Source organism: Gadus macrocephalus, chromosome 6, assembly GCF_031168955.1.
Source record: "Gadus macrocephalus chromosome 6, ASM3116895v1".
Taxonomy (NCBI): Eukaryota; Metazoa; Chordata; class Actinopteri; order Gadiformes; family Gadidae; genus Gadus; species Gadus macrocephalus.
The window spans coordinates 2,271,576-2,295,491 of record NC_082387.1 but is presented as its reverse complement, the minus strand read 5'-3'; the positions used below and the strand labels follow the sequence as shown (position 1 = coordinate 2,295,491).

The following is a 23,916-nucleotide window of genomic DNA, read 5'->3' as shown; positions in this document are numbered from 1 at the left end:
GCAAGCCTCTTGCACTTCACATCTCAGTTCAAAAGAGCAATGGCCGACGAAGTCAGTTGTCTCACACTAACCAGACCATAGAGCTGGCCAAAGCGGCTGGTTCGAAGGGCTGGAGGTGAGGGGGGGATGTCTCACTATTTCTGACCTGGCACAGTGGAGTTCACCAAGATGAAATGGAGAGTGAGTAGCATTAATGTGATGTTGATCTGATATCTCATGGTTGAGAGTTGAAGGGTGTCACTCAGGGAAAGAGGATCCTATAGTGTGGCCCAGCAGCATACAAAGAGCTTGGGCAAGCTTTCAGAGAGGGCTGTTTCACACACAATGCATGGCTGGACCGGGCGGCCTGCGCTGGCTCAACTGGTGTGGCTGGCAGTGGCACCCAATGGCATCTGAGTGAGGTGGCGAGACACAATCCATTCAGGCTGGGAAGCAAACTGGCACTTCATCTGAGTGTCTCTCCATTGTGTAGTAAACACATACACCCTAACCCTCCTTTTTAATAACCTAACCGCCACTTTTTATTTATGGTGTTGTTGATTGGTGTTGTTGATTTCTGCTTTTAATAGAAAAAGCATTCAGGCAATCCTAAATGATAACCAATTTTTCATTTTCAAATGCATCCAGTGGCTAAGTATTCATAATTTGGATGTGTTCAAATATAAAATAAATCATTGCCATTTCAGTGGTCACTTTCTATATTTGACTTTTTCATGGCATAAAATAAATGTGGTTTTCATTGAATACTTTTTGCTTTTCAAGCATATCAAGATAAATGTTTCGTCTTCATGGCATTGACCTGGAAGCAATGGTGTTTAGACTAATAAATCAGAGCGTCTATATTTAATCATTAACTTACCTCAAAGCCTCAACAGCTGTTGGAAATTAACAATGTCTCACCGCAGCCTGAGTGATATTACAGGCAATCGATAATGCATTAGAGTAAAATTATAGTGATTTTTAACTGTCTGAGAATTTATTATGCCACATATTCTGGATCTGGTTTGTAAGGAAAGGCCGTTATTTATCGTTGTATGGGGCTGTCACAGAGTTGCTTTTGAAGGCCTAGATAAATGCTAAATTGATGCTGAGAACCCTGGAGCAAAATTTTCACAGGCAGTTTAGGTTAATGTCAGTGATATATATTTACCATTTTAAGTGTTCTTAGTTCAATGAAGTGAGGGGGATGCTAAAACATTCTTACATATATATGTACTGACTGTTTCATTCCCTTGGTTTGAAATCCGTTGACTATGTTGCAACCTTTTAAGCTTTGATTAGTGTTGATCCTCATGGTTCCACAAATGTACAAATCTTTATTATTTTCCTTGCAACCCACAGTTGAAGCGGAGGACGATGTCCTGCTGGCAACAGCATCAGTCTCCTACCTGGACGTACATACATACTTCATCTGGATCCCCTTTCCTCACCCTCTTAAGGCAAGGATTGACTATTTTAGCAGACTATGCTTTTATCCAATGTGACTGAAGCTGAGAATCATCAAAGTATACAATTGCAGTTGCAGTAGATACTAAATATTAAAGAAATATATGGAAGTGCTACATGTCTGTATTTCCATAATGACTATTTGGCAGGTTTCAGAGAAGCTATAGGAAGCAGAGTTAGTCTAATGTATTTGTTGGATGTAATACATAAATAAGACATTATAACTAACTTTATTCTAAACTCGACTGAGATATTTTATTTTTTAGGCTGTGAGTCTTTGGCATTACCTGCCCACTTCTCTTACCTGCCCCCTATCTTGTCTCCCAAAAATGTAATGCTATATAGGTGCTTCTACCCGTGAAGCATACATATGAATGATGAATGGTATTGGTTCCGGTCCTCCATCCCGCTGACAGCCCAACTGGACCCTGTCCTCATGCTCACAGACGACGCCGTGCCCTTGGCACAACCAAGGGATGCCAGATGACTGAATGTCCATGGAGAACGCCGCCATCCTCACCACCAGCGAGTGCTGGCCGTTCGTCATCACCCCCCAATAGCATGGCGTCAAATGGATCCGAAGCCAGTATGCCGCCAGGCTCAGAGTGTTGAATCTAGGCCAGATGGGTGAGCAAAACAGGGGATGATATATGTGGTTTTATAATCACAAATTCTTCAATTTCTATGTAAAAATAAATAAATATATGAATGGAGAATGGTATGTGGAGTATGGTTGGTTTAATTGCAACACTGAGGCCATTTCATTGTGCAGTTGGCGGGAGCTCTGGCCTGCTGTGAAACGGTTCTGGTGGAGAATCGGACGGAGACGGTGGACCCCATCCCTGATCCTCTACAGGGAATAACACCATAAAAAGGAAGGTCAGTACGATCAAGAATTATTACTGAATAAATATTTAATATCCAATCCCTAGCCCTACTGTCGGCCAACAGAAGATGTACTACATCTAGTGTTTACTAAACAATTCATTAAGCAAAAGCCGTTTAGCATGGGGGCTGTGTTCATGGGGGAGAGAAACATTTAGAATCAATGCACGGTTTTTATCTCTCCCCCGTTGATACACGAGTCAATAAACCAGCAACCTGTATCCAGTACCTCTGAGACAATTGCAGCGGAATTGCCAGATGGTTGAACTTCTCTCTGAGTATTGAAACTGGCCCCTGGCAGCAAGTGACAGACTGCATTATGATTGCCTCCTCTGTCTTCGGATTATAGATGCGTTTGCAGTTGTGTGTTCTGAATCTCAGAGGCCAATGTATTGATCATGTTTTTCGTGGCTGGTTGATAGATAGATAGTGCATTTGTGTGCTTCTATACTATATGTGTGATGATGCATATTTAACAGCAAGCAGGAAGACTGGGTGTGTTAGTACTGTGTTGTGGTCAGCTTGCTCTCTCCTTCAAGAAAATACATAAGAGGCCTGAGACCCTATGTTCCTTCAACATTATTGCAAGGTAGTTATTGCCCTGAGGGTTTGTTGTTTGGCTTATAGTGTGTAGAGGTGATTTGTTATACATTTGTCCTCACCTATTTATAAAAAAGTAATGTTTGCATGAAATAATGAACAATTAAAGCCCGAAAACAATTATCAGCACTAATAGTTACTGAGTAAATTATGAAAGGTAAACACAATCCTTTCATCTAACCTTGTTTTAGATCTGAAGAAGATCTCAAGGATCTGCCTACGGATTAGATAAAAAGGTCTTCAAGCAAAAGGGAATGCAATTTTTAACATGTTTCAACGACACTTCAATAATACTTCCAGTCTCATTATATTTTTTATGTTACTTATTAACACTTTTCTCTACATAATGGACAAATAATCATCAAAATTCCTATTCTCCGTAAAGCTAGATTATTAATTCTGCCATTACATTATAACTCACTTATAGAGTTATGTATAATAATATTCAATGATTTTCTTATTACCTGCTCCTTATCACCAATCCATTTGTACCACATTACTGTTTCCTCAATATCTTACGCATGCAGAATACCGTATCACTATTTACAACTGATGAATTTCATCCAATGGGATCAAACCGTTGAGTAAATAAAATAATGAAAATACCATATATTGACACAATGCAGGTCTCTCTTTGGCACCAGTCTTGGTTATTTGCTAACTTCAGGAAACATGGAGCATTTAAGCTTTTATTTTGCCTCTCTCCTGAAATCCTGTCGTCGAATGTAATGACTCCGAATTTATGACAATTCATCAGGTAAATGTGATTATAAGTTTATCCATGTAGATGACCCCCAACACTTGTTTCTTGCCTGTGATTAATACAACCTGCTGCGGTGACAGTGATGGATGTGGTAGGTCTCCAGACCTGAAGTTCATTAATAATTGGAATGTTGTAGAGTGTGTAGTAATGAATACTAATTATTCCTTTCATGGCTGACAGAAGACTACAAGCCAATCCATCAGAAGGGACTTTCATTTTGTGGAGTAATGGTTCCATCAATAGTACATTCATTCTGGCTTGTGAAGATATAGAGTTGAACCAGACCCTGGCCATGAACCTGTGCTGTAAAAATGGACCCCCTCTGTGACATCCGGTTTGTTTGTTGTGTGTGTGTGTGTGTGTGCGTGTGTGCGTGTGCACGTGTGTGTGTGTGTGTGTGTGTAAACCTCACACCCAATGCATTAAAAATGCTACAATCAATAATTGCAAGGTTGTAGTATTTTTCTTCCAAGCCTTGGTGTTGATGGCTGGAAACCCAGCAGCTTAGGGGGTCCTAGAGCTGGGGTTCTGGAAGCCATCCTTGAGAATCTGAAGAGTTAAAAAATGTGGTTTGAAAAGACTCCGGAATTTTCAGAACACGGACTACGTATTTTCAGATTCAGATTTTGTTAGTTTTTTGCCCCTCAGCATGCGCTGACAACAAAGCAGGATCACTTCAAGATCGAGCTCCAACTGCTGAGCGGAGACAACTGCTGAGCGGCCTCTCAGCCGCTATGGGATATTTCCTTAAATACATTACACTGGAGGAGCAAATGATGGGCACCAAGACTGTGTCTCACATTCATTGCAAGGAGAGGCCATTAAGCCCAGAAGGGGTCCCCTTTTCAACTGCTCGGAGCCGTGCTTAGTGCACGTTATTTCCTTAGAGTAAGAACGCTACTCGTCCCATTTTAAATGACACACCCCCCCGACACCACATTTCCATCAAAATTTGCATCCAGGCGATGTGACATAAGGAATACTACTAAATGGTGTAATACGTTTTTTTTTTAAGCATTTCTGCATTTTAAGAAGTAATACTGTCAGACCATTGTGCTATTAGAACAACACGGTGGTGGTTGGTGGTGGCCGGAAAACAAGACAAAGATCAACGAGGCTCGGAAACTTTACCGCACAACTGCCAAGAGAGCGTCACTCCTCTCCTTCATTATCAACAACCCAACAACCCCATGTTCCAGGGCCCCGTTTCCCGATAACGATGGATCCACGCTCGTACGATCATTCTCACGATGGATCTTGCGATCCATCGTCAATTTCTTTGGAGCGTTTCCCGAAACTCCTCTTAACGTGAATGCGCATTCGCTGCACTCACGACGTCGTAGGATTGTAACTGTCTACTGACACGGTGCTGAAATGGGCTCCGTAGGAGGCGGAGACGCAGGAATCTCGCAGGAAAATTGTGTTAAAAAGGGTTAAAATATATCCCCATCAAGGACAACAGCAGAGTAGCCTACGAAAAAAATTTACTGCAATTATATGAATGCTAAAGACATTAAAACACAATTGATTAGGCTTAAACCGACATATACCAGTCCTAATCCTGAATGCACTGTGCGTTTCACGGCATTTTCCCCCCTGAAATAATTCCTCTTCACACCTGTGAATAACCCGGGAGACGTCCATGATGAGGAATACAACGAAGCCCACCGTCTGGCCCGGTGCATCGTTGAGCGCACGATCGGGAGGTGGAAGTTGCGCTTTAGATGCCTTCACAAGTCAGGCGGAGGGCTCCAGTTTTCGCCGGCCAAGTCATGCGCCGTGATATGTGTGACGGCTATGTTGCACAACATTGCAGCTAAGGCTGGGGTGTCATTGCTTGAACCGGAGGACGCCGAGGACGATGACGACGAGGAAGATCGGTGTGAGGACGGCCTCCCTCATAACTACGCGACTGGTTTTCATGCGCGTCGAAGAGTGTTTGAGACTTTTTTTTAACCCCCTCCACCCTCCCACATGTCACTAAACATTCCCGTCAACGTGACCAATCCCCACCATATCCCAGCCTTTTGCCTGCTCCTTTGCTTGTTTTTTATAATTTATTATATTTAATTTTTTTTAATTTTATTTTATTTTTTGCTACGTTTTATGAGTAGCCTATGTCAGTCTGCACAAATCCCGTTTTATTTTGGCCATTTTAACATCTTTATTAATAAATAAATTAATAATCTTTATTACCAAACTAAGAACATAAAGGCGCAATGCGTTTTAATAAAACGCATCCAATAGACGGAATGTCCGATGGTGACGCCACTGAGGCTATAGCTGACGATGCTCTTAGCGTCCTAAGAGTACCTACGAGCACCCCTGGAGTACTCGTTAGCTACGAGCGTTTTCAAGACGTTCGTTCCCCACGATGCTTTCGGGAAACGCGGTGAAAACTCTACGATGCCCTTTCGACGCACTTCACGATCCACTTAGGCTAACGACGCTTTCGGGAAACGGGGCCCAGTTCTTCTTCAAGGTCAACACTGTGTGCTGTCTTTGCAGTTGGTATCTGAGAGTGTGTGGGATTTTTTCAAAATGTTTTATTTCCTTTTTTGTTCACAGGCTAATTTTTTTTGTGTATATATTTTTTATTTTACATAATGAACAACAAAGATAACAAACAGGAACAGCAACAAAAACAACAACAACAACAGCAACAAAAACAAAAACAAAACAAAGACAAAAAACAAAACATGAATGAAAGTTCATGAATACATTCATGAGTCACCCCAACTACACACACACTCACACACACACACACACACACACACACACACACACACACACACACACACACACACACACACACACACACACACACACACACACACACACACACACACACACACACATTTTTTCCCCTCTTTCTTTGGAGTAATATGACAGGTACCACCAAAGAACCAATAACAACAACAATAATAGTGAATAACTAAATAAAAATTCAATAAACAAGAGTGAACAAAATGGCTCATCATTGTCAGTGTTGTATCAGGATATATCCTCATCAATTTGATTTTCTTTCAAGAGTGACATGATTTGACTCAGAGAATCTGTGTGGTCACTGCCCAAATCTTGCAAGACAGAAGCTGCTTGTTCCATAGAAACAAGTTCCAGAAAGTCCTTCTGCCAGTTAACTATATCAAAACAATTTGGTTTCTTCACTTTCCAGTTCATAAGGATTAACCGTTTAGCTGAAAGGAAGGCTAGGTCTAATAAATATTGAATTTTTTTTGTGGTTGCTCTCTCTATTTGTTTTCCTAGAAGACCCACTGCTGGTTCTAAAGGAAAGTTGATTTTAAATAATTTACATAGATAATCTCTGATTTTTAACCAAAATGTCTGTGTTTCTGGGCAGTGCCACAGTAAGTGGATAAGAGTTCCATTCATTCCACACCAATGCCAACATTTATCTGTAACACCATTATTCATTTTCTTAAGTTTATGTGGAGTGATATAGGATCTGAACAGAATCTTAATTTGTATGATTTTATACCTGACACATTTTGAAAGATTATTTGAGCGGCTCAAGATAGTTTCCCATTGTTCTGATGTTCAATTTATGCCCAAATCTTTCTCCCATTGTGCTTTTATAACTTTAGAAGAGATGCAAGAAGAAGTACAACATAACAGTTTATAGATTTTAGATACCTTTCCACTGCCAGAGACTGCATCCCTGAACTTAATATCAAAAGAATCATTATCTGCTAACATGATATTTGCAAAGCTTTGCATGATGGACTTAATTTGAAGGTACTGGAATGTATCCAAGTTATTCAAACCAAATTTCTTCTTGAGTTCATTGAAGGAGAGCATTTCTCCGTTGCTTCCCAGGATATGACCTAGGTTGGTGATGTTTTTTTCGTGCCATGATTCATTACTAATAGGTTTCCCACCGGTCTTTAGTGCTAGGTTGTTCCATATGGGGCATGAAGGTAAAACTAAACCATTCATTTTGAGTTGTTTGTGTATTTCATTGACAATTCTACACGAGAATGAAATTATGGGATTTTTTATGATTTTATTAGGTGTGATACCAGAGTGAGGCTAAGGAGACATTCTTATAATTCACCTCGACAAGTTTCTGCTCCAGCCATCTCCAGCTACCCATAGCTGCCTGCTCCTTCTCATACGCCCAGGATAGGGGATAAATACCATTGTACGCCAAATAATAAGTATGAATGTCTGGTATCCCTAGTCCACCCTTTTTCCTGTGGATAGATAATTTTTTCAGACTTATTCTAGGTTTTTTACCTTTCCATAAAAATAAAGAAAATAGTGTGTTAATTTCTCTGAACCATCTCTGGGGGACTTCTAATGGGATGGCGGTAAACAGAGAAGCTAATCGTGGGAGCACATTCATTTTGAGCACTTCTGCCCTCCCCCATAGTGATAAAGGTAGGTTTGTCCATCTGTTCAAATCGTCCCTCACAGTTTTCAATAATTTGGGGCCATTTAACTCAAAGATGTTATCAATCGGGGATGTAATATTAACACCAAGATATCGCATACCATCGGTTTTCCAAACAATAGGTGTTGAACTCAAATGACCTGAGTGTGTGAGACGATTCAGGGCGATGGCCTCGCTCTTTAACCAGTTGATCTTGTAACCACTAAACACACCAAAATCACTGATTAGTTTAAGCAGATGGGGCACAGAAAGAGCAGGTCTAGACAATGTCAATAAAATGTCATCCGCGTAGAGATTAGCTTTAAAGTCATAATTAAAAAGTTAGATACCTGTTATACTCTGATTTTCCCTGATAGCACAGGCAAGAGGCTCAAGTGCTAGAGTGAAGATAACTGGGGAGGCTGGGCAGCCTTGTCTGGTGGATCTAAAAAGGTGAAAAGGGGGTGAGATTAAACCATTGGTTTTGACACATGCGACCGGATTGTGGTAGAGGGCCTTAATCCATTGTATGCATACTGGTCCAAAGCCATACTTAGTCAGAATATGGAACAGATAAGACCACTCTATCCGGTCGAATGCTTTCTCAGCATCAAGAGAAATTGCAACTGCAGGATGTTGAAGAGATGCAGCCTCTGACATTACATGGAACAGTCTTCGCATATTATGGGCAGAATAACGACCAGCAATAAAACCAACTTGGTTCAGATGGATTAATGATGAGATGACTTTCTCCAGACGCATTGCAAGAGTTTTAGCGAAGATTTTATAATCGTTATTTAACAAACTTAGGGGGTGGAAATTGTCCATTTTCGTGTGATCTTTGCCCGGCTTTGGCAATAGCGAGATAACAGCCATATTCATACTTTGGGGCATGGATTGAGTTGCAATAATATCCCTGTACAACAAGGTCAAGAATGGAGAAAATACTTCCTGAAAACACTTATAGAAATCAACACTAAACCCATCTTGACCCGGAGCTTTACCAGCAGCAAGAGCTTTAATGGCTGCCTTAACCTCCAGTTCCTGGACATGTTTGTCCAGATATGTCCTATCGTCCTCTTTCAACTGGGGGAGAGGTGCACTTCTAAGAAAGTCATCAATCGTATCAGGATTAAATCTACATTCTGATTCATACAACTTTGAGTAATATTCTTGGAATGCCTGGTTTATTTCTTTCTGCTCACATACTAAAGATCCATTCTGGTCATCTATAGCCGTTATGGATGAGTTACTCTCAATTTGTTTTAATCTTAGTGCGAGCATTCTGCCAGCTTTGTCGCCTGTTTCAAAATGTTTCCTCTTCAGTTTATATAATGCAGTAGAGGTTTCTTCATGTATAATTGACTGTAGCTCTGTTCTCGTGAGTAACACCATTGTTTTTAATTTCTGATCATTAGGATCTCTCATATGCTGCATTTCCAGGTTCTTTAGCTCTAACATCAATTCATTTTTTCTTTGACTTCTTTCTCTGTGTTTTGCAGAGTTATAACTAATACACCAACCTCTACATGTGGCTTTAATAGCCTCCCAAACTGTCTGAACAGATTCAACAGAGTTCATATTCATCTCAAAAAAATCTGATATTCTTACATTAATCATAGCAACGAATTTCTTGTCCCATAGAAGCATGTTATTAAACTTCCATTGTTTTGTTTTATGCACATTAAAGCAAGGTGAAAATGTAACAGAGATGGGAGCATGATCTGAGATTAAGATGGTGTGAATCTCTGAATTTATCACATTTTCTGTTATTTAGTTTGACAGGAGCAGGTAATCTATTCTAGAGTACAAATTATGTACTTTAGAATAAAACGTATATTCACGAGAGAGTGGGTTTACACATCGCCAAACATCAGTTCACAGGCTAATTGATTATGTCTTTAATGACCTTGTTCATTAAATGGTGATTTTTTTAACCTTTTTTATAAATACTTTTGTGATAGAAAAAGTCAGTATGAATATCATTTCTGTTATCTATTTCTGAATCTTTAGCATAATAGCATTATCCTGTGCACAGAATACTTTTCTATAATGTTTCTTTAATATATTGTTTAAAAAGTGTACACTTTTACGCCAGGCGTCACTAAGGGGTTATTAAAGCCATGGGCCAAGGGGAGCAGAATAAGGATGTGCGGGACATGGTTGACCTGACTGAGGCCATCTACTCAGCATTCCTGCACACCAGCCTCCAGAGAGACAAGTTAACCTTCCTGTCACACACAAGGAAAGGGGCCAGGGGCCACCTCAAGGTGGGCTCTTCTGTTGCCCTCATCAATCAAAGGACTTTTCTGGCCCCACATTAACTTGAGTTAATTGATTAAATTGATTAAAGTTCAGTCTGCGGGCCATACGCCAATATATATTATCTTCACCTGTGGATGCTCATTTGTGCTGCTCAGCCAGTCGCTTCTGACAAGAGCTGGGATCAGGTGGGACTGGGCCATTATCTTTCTTTTAACCAGCCGTTTTCCTATTGATAGTAGAGATTGTGAAAGTTTTACTTTGGAAAGCCATTGAGAATAATGTATCAAGCTATATGCTATATGGTTCATGGATTGAAGGCCAATATCTTTATCTGATATCATTTTCCATAGTTCCATAGTGAATTACACTACATAGTGAAATAAGATCCAATTAAACTATGGACGTTTTTATTAGACTTTATTATTTGTAACCCACAGAAGGTAACTCACATTAAGTTGATCCCGATCGACAAACACGTTTTACTTGTGCTTTGTGAAATGATATCCACATAAACCTTTCATGATTCTCAAGTACTAATCAATTTCAGGATTGAATAGCACGTTTTTTAGTTGCTTGAATTAGTTTTGACAAGTTTTGACAAATGTCCCACTTTAATCTACAACATGTCCCACTTTTATAAGCAAGATTTGTGGATCTATGCATTCACAAATGCATATTTCTAGCTTGCATTTTGAAATATGATATCCACACTCACTTTCAGAGCAGAATTGGACTCAGAAATTAGTCAAAACAAATTTGTGGATCTTGTTTTGTGCAATGTGTCTTGCTACTGATCTGTGAAATGTGTCTGCGTACATAGCATACACCTTTAGATGGCGATATGCAGATTTTAGTATCTCCGTCAATTGGTCAAAAGATTAAATAAAATGTATCTAGCAATGGCTGTTTATTAAATACTTCATAGAATAGTAAATTTTTATTTTAAATGCTAGAAACCTGCAGGCTAGAAAATACATGTTTTCATAATCTGGTAACTCTGAAATATTTCAAGATTAGGGTTTACACAGGTTGCAGCAGTGATGTCATGGTCTTACTGTTGCAATGTCCATTGCTACACACCACCTAGGTGGTTGGCACATTCTCCCTAGGTGGCTGGCACATTCCCCCTATGTGGCTTTCTTTGGCTCCTTCAACATCAGGGGCCCAGGCTTTAAATGTTGATTAACCTGTTTATTGCAACAGCAATCCCTTCTGCAGAGCCATTGTTTGGACTTTTTTCTACACAAAAGGGAAATTATAAAGTACCCTTCACTTTACCAAAGCCAAACTAAAAATGCAATTAAACCAAAGACATCTCACGTTTCAAAAGTTTCCCAATGGATTCCAATTGGTATTTGGAAGTGTATCCTACTTGCTCTACAACAGTGAAAATCCGGTAAAGAACTGAGTGGCCAGTGGAGCTCTAGTTTGGGTGATTGGTTGATTTTACGGACGGATAAATTGCTGGACGGACAGGCGGATAAAAACAATAAAATAATAATAACCCGCCAAAGTCTATGTGTGGCAAAAGCTGCAGAGCTTGGTGGCTGGCATAAGCCATTAGGAGGCCCGAAAGGAAGTGATGCAATAGGTGACTGAGTCGAGGACATTTACAAGTGAGCTATAGACCTGGGGTCTCTTTTATATCAAAGGGGGTCTCAAAGGACGCATACGCATCAACTTGTGGCTCCAGCCCTACAGGAAATGACTCGGCAAGTGCTCTATCGTTGCACCTCACCCAGTGGCTCACTTGCAAGATTTTGGCCTGAAGTTCTTCCCAGACCTACACCCTAGCCATCCAACATGCATATCTGAGAATCAGTCCTCTCTTTAATAATGACAAAAGTTAGGAGAGAAATGCACATTCACTTTTTGTTGTCTCATAAGCGGCGTGGTGCCGGCTCCTTTTGACCTTTAGACCCCAGACTTCAAAAACGTGGCCACAGGCCAGCTGTGTCTACACATCTTAAAGCCCATGGTGCAGGTTAACCGGAGGTTTCGATTAATGGGTACATAAAGCACTCAAAATATGTATATAAAGTTAGGAATGTCTCCAAAATGGTGTTAAAGTCGTTTTTGTCGTTTTTGGTTAGTAACGGTTATTTTTTACGCAATTCGGCGATGACGTCACATGAGGTAGACGCATACTAGCACTAGCACTATGGCGTCTGATGGGGATGAGACAGTGATTCTGTCGTTGGCTCAGATAAGTACCCTAAACTTAGTCAGAAGATCTAGAAATAGAAGGCATATTATGGCTTCTATTTCTTCTAAATATGGGCTAGCTTGACAGTCCCACCTGTGAACCCCTAGTGTTTATTTCTAAGCTTTTACCTCTTTCTCCGGTGAAAATGTTGTTTGCAAACGTAGCCGACGCCGAGTAGGCTGGTCATGTCTTCAGTGTGATTATTTTTGATAGTGCTAACTAGTTTTCCTCGTGATTGATAGTAGTAAGCGTGTCTGTGTCGCTGTGTTTGGCAGGTGTCTGTGTGGGCGGTGTCGTCTCATGGAAACTGTGGTGGAGAGCTTGTGTTGTAGGGAGGTGAGCGCGTTTTGGTCGCTGGTCGAGGAGCTCACCCCGCGGCCAGCAGATGTAACATGCCTAACGCAGCATCCTGGATTTGAGGCATGCTGCCTGAATCCGTGGGTGCTAAAAATAGCATACTCACACTTCAGGCAGGATCATGGTCCCCTTCAAGCCAGCACGCACGAGTATGTTCATGGTTTATGTTTACTTTACAAATCTTTTGACACTGAGTCCTTTGAACCAACAGTTATAGGTGACAGGAGATGTGTTGCATACACAATAAACATGCATAAGAAATCGGCTTAAAATGACGTTTCCAACCTACCGTACTTACAGAGAGTTTTAAACTTAAGAATCTTTCCTACTTATCCCTAGGCCATACCGGTACACTGCGTACAGGCAGGCTATACGCTGGGCTTATGGCATTTTAGGGAGGAGTATAAGGAAGCCTCTACCCTCTTGTGTGGTTTCAACCATCAGACAGCAATTCCAGAATGGTGACCAGACCTATCAGGGCTTTCAATGGCCTTGTTTGGATGAAAATGAATAAAAATAATTGTTATGCTTATTCTGTTGTGATCATTCAATTGCCCTTAAAATGTTATAAATTACACAACACATGAATTTTGGATAAAAAAAAAAAGTTTATTGGCATTGCTTGTAATGGTTACTGAACAAAGACACAGGTTGGAATTAAATCGATATAAAAAAATGCTTAGGCACCAAACATACAAGGAACACTGATGAAGGGCTAGACCCGCAATGTTTAATTCTAATTCTAATCAATTCTGCAATAATGTGGTCATACCCGAGGGTCAGTTGATGGTTCTCACTCTCTCACACACACACACATTTTAGTCATTTATTTATGTTCACATTTTACAATAACAAATCTTGAACACAAACACTGGTAGATGCACTCATCAAGCCCAGAATCTCTTTGACATGTCTGATCTCAGTCTATGGATACAGGAAGCAGCGTCTCCTCCATATGTGGCGGCTGCCTATTAATACAGATATGGAGCAGAATTTTGCAAGTGCTTTAGCTTTTGGCTTCGGAATTCCAGCCATCTGCAAACCCCTTATGACGAGTCTGTGGACATGGCCAAGGCTTCCAAATATAAACACAAGTAGTTTGCAGGTGTACCCCAGTTGTGCAATCTCATTTCTGAGAAGTTGGTATTTTGTAACCTTGGCAAGGAATGCCTCCTCCAGACTATAGTCAAACGTACAGCTTACTTCTAAGATGGTGACTTCTCTGCTTACCTCATCAACAACAATAACATCTGGTGTATTGGCTGTCACATTTGAAAAATAGTCAACTTCGTTATTGCACAGAGTGAACATGTCAGATGAAACCCTTGAATGGGTATATACTTTAACGGAGGAAGGTGGGGTATATAAAAGCATGTTCTTAACCAGTAAATCAACAATTCTATTATGTCTGGAAATATACATGCCCTTGTATACATGGCAGCCATTCAGAATATGTGACAGTGATTCTATGGTTGAGTTGTTGTGGTGCAGACAATGAGGAGGAAATCTGTTAGGGTACCACAGAGAGAGATTGAGTCTGGTTGGAAGAACTTGTAATCTGGCTTTAACTGCAAATGTAAGAATATCCTCATCAACTGCATAGTTCTTGAATATTGTGTGAGAAACTGTGTGATCTGCAGTGGGAATACATGCTAGCTTTCCCTGTAGCTTTAGACCAGTCCAGTGTTGTTGCTGCCTCTGCTGTTCTAACCCTAGCAGGTACCTGCGTGTGTGAGCTGGTGATACATGATGTTCAGTATCATTGACAGTTACCCTTACTGAGATTGTACAGTCAGTTATTACATCCTCAGACACCATTACAGTGTCTGAGTCAGACTTCACCCAGTCCAGGGAGACTCCAGCTCGCACGCAAAGGTCATTGAGGTCGGGCCAGTCCGACGAGACCCCAAACCCAGCAGAATGTGAGTCCATCTTGTTGTTGGGCTTCCTTCTAAAGCCTAAGAAGCTCGGCTCACCCTCTCCTGCCAGGGGAACTTTACGTCGCTTCATGTCCAGAAACAATGAAGAACGTGCAAGTTCCCTGACAGTCCGATCATCACTGTTCAGCATATTGGTCAGGTGGGACAGCCTGGTGGCATTATAGATCCACTCCACGTTTGGAACGCCTAGACCTCCCTCCTGTTTGGGCTGGAAAATAATGTCCCTGGTTGTATGGGTGTTCAGTCCAAACCACTTCCTCACTACAGAAACTACTTGGTTGTTTAGTTCCCGCAGTGTTTTGCACGCGAGGTGTACGTTGGAGAAAAGATGTTGAATTCTCGACAGGGCCACCTGTCTGATGGCCTCCAACTTCATGAGCAGAGGAAGTGGTGAAACATCAATCAAATCCAGCCTGGTGGTGAATTCCGTGACCATATATTCTTCCACTCGCCTGCTACATTGAATTTGTGCCCGAGGTAGGTGTACGTCTCGTGCAGGTCGTACACACGGATTGGTTCCGAGTTGATGGAAAACTCTGGATCCCTATCCGTTTTAGGTTTGTACCAGCGATTCCCGCCACTCCTTCTCTGGTATAGAACTGCACATTTAGACTGTTTGATCTCCAGACCAGACCAGTCCAGGAATGTGTCAGTTCTGGAGAGCATGTCCTTGATGACACTCTCCTCCCGAGAAGCCAGCTGCACATCATCTGCGTAGCCTTGTATGGGGTTTGGGGAAATCACATTGGGTGGTGCACAGTCGCACAGCCACCTAATCCACTGGTTGATGGCCAGGACAAAATTGATGGCGCTCCACGGGCAGCCGGTTTTAATGCCCACCTGGAGGGGGACGGGATCTGTGAGTTGTTTCCCACAGATAACCTGAATGAAGGAAGAGCTGTAAACATCCTTAATAATGTCAATAAACACACGAGGTAGCTGGATTTCCTCTAGGGCGTGGATCATGACATTGTGTGTCAGGGTCCCAAAAGCGTCCCTGAAGTACAGGAAGACAGTAGAATTTGCAAGATTCATGCTTGAAATCATCGATCCCAGTTTTCAGACAAAACACGTGTTCATTCATGCCCTGTCTGTTAATGTATGCTTTCTGGTTGGGTGAGAGGATGTTATTGTCCACTAGCCAGGGCAACACACGGGACAGGATACACTTCATGAACACTTTGTAGATGGTGGGTAGGAGGGAGATGTCCCTCCAGGTGGATGGATCATCTGCTATATTATCCTTTTTGGGGATGCGGTGAATCATTGCTCCTTTCCAGGTCTCAGGGACTCTTTTATTTTCCAAGCAGACATTAAATAAAGATGTAATTTTTTCGCATGTCTGTGGACACACACACACACACACACACACACACACACACACACACACACACACACACACACACACACACACACACACACACACACTTTTATGCATGCATACATGCAGTGATACAGCCCAGACAACACCGCACACAGAGGTTGACAAGGCACAGGTAAAATGATTGCCAAATTATTTGAATTACATAAAGAAATTTCATGCAAATAATAACAACTAAATCATTGGACTTGTCCGTGGAAAAAAAATAATAATGTGAAATTAGGTTTTCTTGAAGCGTGACTGCCGGGCTAGGTAGACGGCCTCCTCCTTAGGAATCTGTTCGAAGGATTTGGCGATGGGGGCGGGTGCATCGGAGGACAAATTGGCGCTAACCTCTCGAAGAACCGCGGGTGAATTGGCGTAGCTCTCCCGAAGGGAACTTCATTAATGATGTTGCATAACCTGCAGACATAATAATAATAATATTAATTATAATAATAATTTTACTTTATAAAGATCATTGTCACTGATCACCGATGTCTCGTGCGCCATCTCAAAATATGATAGAACTGCATGACACTGCTTACCGTATGAGGCTGCCTCTTTGATGGGACGCACCACATGGGCACCTTTTCTGAAGCGCGGATACCGCACGCAGTACTTCTCCGTCCCGTCACTTCTCCGTGCTGTCTCGCGATTGGCATTGTGATTATAATGCAGCGCCGCTAAGAGAAGCCTACAAAATAACACATTTGAGAAAACCTTTGAAACTTGGTGTATGTGTGACAAAATACTACAATAGGCATGTTCCTCATCCTCATCCTCATCGTCATCCGCTTATCCAGGGTCGGGTCGCGGGGGGAGCAGCTCAAGCAGGGGGCCCCAGACTTCCCTTTCCCGGGCCACATTGACCAGCTCTGACGGGGGGATCCCGAGGCGTTCCCAGGCCAGTGTTGAGATATAATCTCTCCACCTAGTCCTGGGTCTTCCCCGAGGTCTCCTCCCCACTGGACGTGCCTGAAACACCTCCCAAGGAAGGCGCCCAGTGGGCATCCTTACCAGATGCCCGAACCACCTCAGCTGACTCCTTTCTAAGTAAAGGAGCAGCGGCTCTAATCCGAGTTCCTCACGGATGGCTGAGCTTCTCACCCTATCCCTAAGGGAGACGCCAGCCACCCTTCTGAGAAAACTCATCTCGGCCGCTTGTACCCGCGATCTCGTCCTTTCGGTCATCACCCAGCCCTCATGACCATAGGTGAGGATAGGAACGAAGATCGACCGGTAGATCGAGAGCTTTGCCTTGCGGCTCAGCTCTCTTTTCGTTACAACGGTGCGGTAAAGCGAACGCAATACCGCCCCCGCTGCTCCGATTCTCCGGCCAATCTCACGCTCCATAGTACCCTCACTCGCGAACAAGACCCCGAGGTACTTGAACTCCTTCACTTGGGCTAAGGACTCATTTCCTACCCGGAGTAAGCAATCCACCGGTTTCCTGCTAAGAGTCATGGCCTCAGATTTAGCGGTGCTGATCCTCATCCCAGCCGATTCACACTCGGCCGCCAGCCGATCCAGTGAGTGCTGAAGGTCACAGGCCGATGATCCAATGAGGACCACATCATCTGCAAAAAGCAGTGACGAGATCCTCAGACCACCGAACTGCAACCCCTCCCCACCACGACTACGCCTCGATATCCTGTCCATGTATATCACAAACAGGATTGTTGACAAGGCGCAGCCCTGGCGGAGACCAGCACCCACTGAGAACGAAACTGACTGGCTGCCGAGAACACGAACACAGCTCTCGCTTTGGGAGTACAAAGATTGGATGGCCCTGAGGATAGACCCCCTTACCCCATACTCCCGCAGCACCTCCCACAGCTTCTCCCGGGGGACCCGGTCATACGCCTTCTCCAGATCCACAAAACACATGTAGACCGGATGGGCATACTCCCAGGCCCCCTCCAGGATCCTTGCGAGAGTGAAGAGCTGGTCCATAGTTCCACGTCCGGGGCGAAAACCGCATTGTTCCTCTTCAATCTGAGGTTCGACGATCGGCCGAACCCTCCTTTCCAGCACCTTGGAGTAGACTTTACCAGGGAGGCTGAGAAGTGTGATACCCCGGTAATTGGCACACACTCTCTGGTCCCCCTTTTTGAACAGGGGAACCACCACCCCGGTTTGCCACTCCTTTGGCACTGTACCCGACTCCCACGCGATGTTGAATAGGCGTGTCAACCATGACAGCCCCTCAACACCCAGAGCCTTTAGCATTTCTGGCTGGATCTCATCAATCCCTGGGGCTTTGCCACTGCGGAGATGTTTGACTACCTCAGTGACCTCCACCAGGGAAATTGACGACGAAACACCATCAACCTCGAGCTCTGCCTCCAACATAGAGGGCGTGTTATTCGGATTCAGGAGTTCCTCAAAGTGTTCCTTCCAACGTCCGACGACCTCCTCAGTTGAGGTCAACAGAGTCCCATCCTTACTGTACACAGCTTGGATGGTTCCCCGTTTCCCCCTCCTGAGGTGCCGGATAGTCTTCCAGAAACACTTTGGTGCCGACCGAAAGTCCTTCTCCATGGCCTCTCCGAACTTCTCCCACACCCGCTGCTTAGCCTCCGACACGGCAGCCGCTGCAGCCCTTCGAGCCTGTCGGTACCCTGCAACCGAGTCAGGAGTCCTCCAGGATATCATATCCCGGAAGGCCTCCTTCTTCAGTCGGACGGCTTCCCTGACCACCGTAGTCCACCACGGTGTCCGAGGGTTACCGCCCCTTGAGGAGCCTAAGACCCTGAGGCCACAGCTAGCCACCGCAGCTTCAGCAATGGAGGCTTTGAACACCGCCCACTCCGGCTCAATGCCCCCAACCTCCACAGGAATGCCAGAAAAGCTCAGCCGGAGGTGTGAGTTGAAGATACCTAGGACGGGGGCCTCCTCCAGACGTTCCCAGTTCACCCGCACTACTCGTTTGGGCTTACCAGGTCTATCCGGAAATTTCCCCCATTCCCTGATCCAACTCACAACCAGATGGTGGTCGGTTGACAGTTCCGCCCCTCTCTTTACCCGAGTGTCCAAAACATGCGGCCTCAGATCAGATGACACGATCACGAAATCGATCATCGATCTTCGGCCTAGGGTACTCTGGTACCAGGTACACTTATGAGCACCCTTATGTTCGAACATGGTGTTTGTTATGGATAATCCATGACTAGCACAGAAGTCCAATAACAAACGACCGCTCGGGTTTAGATCAGGGAGGCCGTTCCTCCCCACCACGCCTCTCCAGGTGTCTCCATCGTTGCCCACGTGGGCGTTGAAGTCTCCCAGCAGAACTACGGAGTCCCCTACTGGAGCCCCATACAGGACTCCATTCAGGGTCTCCAAGAAGGCTGAGTACTCTGAGCTGCTGTTTGGTGCATACGCACAAACAACAGTCAGAGTTTTCCCCCCTACAACCCTTAGGCGCAGGGAGGCGACCCTCTCGTCTACCGGGGTAAACTCCAACACCGCGGCGCTCAGCCGGGGATTTATGAGTATCCCCACACCCGCCCGGCGCCTCACGCCCTTGGCAACTCCGGAGAAGAATAGAGTCCAACCCTTATCCAGGAGTACGGTACCAGAGCTGAGACTGTGCGTGGAGGTAAGCCCCACCAGATCTAACTGATAGCGCTCCACCTCCCTCACAAGCTCCGGTTCCTTTCCCCACAGCGAGGTGACGTTCCACGTCCCCAGAGCCAGCTTCTGCCGCCCGGGTCTGGTCCGTCGAGACCCCTGACCTTCGCTGCCACCCATGTGGCTGCGCACCCGACCCCAACGGGTCTTCCCACAGGTGGTGGGCCCATGGGATGAAGAGAGGGGGGGTGCCACGTAGTTTGTTCGGGCTGTGCCCGACCGGGCTCCGTGGTAAACCCGGCCACCAGGTGCTCGCCATCGAGCCCTCCGTCTGGGCCTGGCTCCAGACGGGGGCCCCGGGCTTCCTCCGGGCCGGGTCACATCTCCTCTTTTTTCGTTATTCATTGGAGTTTTATGAACCATTCTTAGTCTGGCCCCTCACCTGAGACCACTCTGCCATGAGAGACCCTACCAGGAGCACAAGGCTCCAGACAACACAGCTCTCAGGTTCACAGGAGGCATGTTAATAGGTACTATTATTACTATAAAAGGCATAATAATTGGCAGTGTTATTCCATTGGATAGCACTGACCTGCTATACATCCCAAGGTATGAAAACCCTGTGTGCTTGGGCGCGAAGTGCAAGATGAGGGAGTGGTAAGCCTCAAGGGAGAAGGTCTGGTGCTGTGGAGACAGCTGTCGAACATCTTTCAGTAAGGCAGTCCTCATCATTATGTTCTCCAACTTGACTGCTGCCAATGAGCCTGCAAAGACCAAGACATGTAGGCAGGAAGGCAGACAGACACACAGACGGAAAACGTACAAATAGACAGGAAGATAGATAGACAGACAGAATTCCTTTTTTAAATGGAAACACACATGAAATTGTCCTGCATATGAATTATAGCAAACATAAACAGTAAATAGAATGTTATGAGATTGCCAGGGAATGAAAAAAATATTTCATCACAAAGGTCACATGTCAAAGCATTCAGACAATTACTCAAAGACAGCAACTAAAACAAAACTATGTAGAGCGTGCATAATACCAGTACTGTACCTGGGTCCAGCCACTCTTTGTTGCGCTGATCTCCGTCTAGAGGGCCATGGGCACAACTGGAGAAGGCAGGGGTGTCATGGTCATGGATGTCCTGGATGTGGTTCACTAAACTTCTCCATTTGGCCTCCATGACCGCTGGGTTGCCATCTGGGGTTGAGGCTGCAGTCCAATAGAGGTGATTCACTATAGCTGGCCTCCACAACTGTAGTTGGTCACACTCTTTGGATGCTGCATCCAATGCCTTCCCAAGACCTGTTTTAGAACAAATGGTATTAATTGATATGCACTAACAAAAACTGCTTCAAGGTTCCAACAATGGATACATACTTTTGGCAATGTGCCACACGTCAAAATAATGCTGTGTCCCTTCAGGGATCAGCTCCTCTCTCACCCATTTGGCAACCTAAGGAGAAAAAAACCACAAACATCCAGCTTCAGTGCAATCAGATATTTACATTCTATACTGCATTTTTATTGTAAATACCTGGCGATGTCGGTCCGTGATCAGCGTTGCCAAATGCAGGTCGTTTCCCCTCAGCAGGCCAACACTGCGCTTGAGCCCTTCAAGCTCACACCATGAGCTGTTGGGGACCTCTGAGCTCTGCAACATGACATAACAGTGTAAGTGTAGAATGCTGGTGGTGTTGAAGGAGGTGTTAATGAACCGAAGCGTTGCTGGTCCAGGCATTATGATACACTACTCTAGGTAGGCAATACACAATAAAGCTCTATGCATGGTTGTGCTAGTGGAAAGATGTTATATTAAGATACAATCCTTTTAACAAATTGCAGAGTTCATTTCTTTGTCTAATAACATCAGGTTTACCTGAACAAGCTGAACATCCACCACCTTGTTCACTCTGTCCTCTATCAGAGAGTATGACCCATACTTTGCGCAGTGCCCAGGAGAATCTGACCTGGAATTAATTACAATTTATGTTTCAAGTTTTTAAAACCCTGGTCTGTAAAGACAATCCACCATGTCATCTGCAATTGCCAACTAAAGCCACCCTACATGATAACAAATAAGAAAATCAAAACGTGGAACTGGTCTAGCTCTCACACTGGTTTACCTGCAGTCACCAGCAAGAACAAGCCCGCCATCCATTGCCCGTAGGTCACTAAAATTCTTGGTTTGATCATTCTGCCAGGCCTGAACGATTACATGGATGGTGTAGCGGCGCTGATGGCGAAAGAAACTGCTCGCACTGATGCACGGCAGGCCAAACAGGGTCAACATTCTTAGTGTCTGTGTGGCCAAACATCCAGTAAAATGAATGGCCCCACTTAACAGGAGGTTGCAGGTTGGCATGTTCCTGTGGAGCATTGGCTGGTTTTGCCAGAAACGGTGGTAGCCACATGATGCACAGACCTAGATATGTAAGAAAAGAATAGAAAACCGAGTAATATCAACAGTATATCAGGATTCAATATAGATTAAGTACTGTACATTACTGGTCAAAGGTTTCATATTTTCAATGAAACACACATGACCAATGCAGTATAACACTCAAATACGCCCTCCACTACAGCCCTGGCGACACGGTCACGGTCAAATATATGTGAAAGAGAACCGTAGCAGTCTAGCACTAACACAAAACGCAAACACACAGTTGTGAAAGCCTCTTGATGATGACGATCACTGATCCAAACACTAGCCATGAAGCTTTCATGACGATATGGACATTTACTTCAGGGCAATTTTGTTTTGGCTCTGTCGAGTGTTGGCACCGCACGTGCGGTGATTTATAGGAACTATTGCGTACGACACACACACCGCTCCGCAGAGGTGTGTTTTTTGTGTGTGTGTGTGTGTCTGGGTGTCGCACGCACGCTCCCCGGGACCAACCTAGGTCGAGACCCACTTGTTTCCGTGAATCGTCGGTTTCACGGAGGCGCTCGGTCCGGCTCGGCTCAGTCTTAACCCGGTCCGACCCAGGTCACTCTGTTAAGTCCCTTCACAACAGTTACTTTAATACGAATTCAGACCTGTCCCCCCCCGTCCGTTTAGCGGGACCAAGGTCTCTCTCTTGGTTAATACGAAATAATGATGTATCTTTTTGCCTTGTGAATTAACAAAACCTCTTTTACGTCTCTGCCTTGTCACCCTCTATACACGTCAGTCACAATCAACCATTGCTTGTACTATGCGCCACTTACCGTGAGGGGATCAGCTGGGAGAGCGCGTCGTTCTGCTTTGCCTGTGTCGAGGAGTCGACAGGGAAAAGGATTCGAACGATTGAGTTAACCTACTACAAATGTAGTCAGGTAGATTTATAGGTCCAATAAACACAATAACTTTTACAACCGAGTATAGATTTGAAAAGAAAAGACAGTAAAATAAGAAGAAAATAGATGAAAAATGGCCTATTAAAAGTACCAACGTTCTCCCAAGAAGAGCCTGAGGTTGGGTTTCTAAGCTTATTAAAATTACCAACGTTCTCCCAAGAGGCGCTTGAGGTTGGATTTATAAGTCTATTAAAATTACCAACGTTCTCCCAAGAAGCGCTAGAGGTTGGATTTCTAAAACTAAGCTACCAACGTTCTCCCAAGAAGAGCCTGAGGTTGGGTTTCTAAGCTTATTAAAATTACCAACGTTCTCCCAAGAGGCGCTTGAGGTTGGATTTATAAGTCTATTAAAATTACCAACGTTCTCCCAAGAAGCGCTAGAGGTTGGATTTCTAAAACTAAGCTACCAACGTTCTCCCAAGAAGAGTTTGAGGTTGGATTTCTAAGCCTAAGTTAACAACGTTTCCCAAGTGGAGCCCAGGTTTTAACGTTGACGCAACTCTCGTGCCTCAGTACACCGCATGACCCCGAGAGTTGCCTTTATTTAATCACGCTTAAGACTAAGCTAGTGCTAAAGAGGATTCCTATTAAAAGTACCAACGTTCTCCCAAGAAGAGCCTGAGGTTGGATTTCTAAAACTAAGTTACCAACGTTCTCCCAAGAAGAGCCTGAGGTTGGATTTCTAAAACTAAGCTAAAAAGAATAGAGTCTGAACCGAGCATTACGGTATCAGAGTCCTTAAGATGAAAAATCTATTGCTATGCAGGCCGCAGTTT

General features: G+C 44.0%; 1 protein-coding gene across 1 annotated transcript; it reads right to left on the bottom strand.

Annotated features, from left to right (window-relative positions):
- Window positions 1–16,501: 16,501 nt before the first annotated feature.
- LOC132459058 (uncharacterized) lies at window positions 16,502–22,091 on the bottom strand. The gene is made up of 8 exons (XM_060053441.1): window positions 21,925–22,091; window positions 21,678–21,768; window positions 21,336–21,452; window positions 21,179–21,254; window positions 20,852–21,103; window positions 20,384–20,555; window positions 16,764–16,912; window positions 16,502–16,638 (listed from the first exon to the last, which is right to left on the bottom strand). The coding sequence occupies exons 1-8, from the start codon at window positions 22,089–22,091 to the stop codon at window positions 16,565–16,567; spliced, it is 1,098 nt and encodes a 365-aa protein (XP_059909424.1). The 3' UTR covers window positions 16,502–16,564.
- Window positions 22,092–23,916: the final 1,825 nt, after the last annotated feature.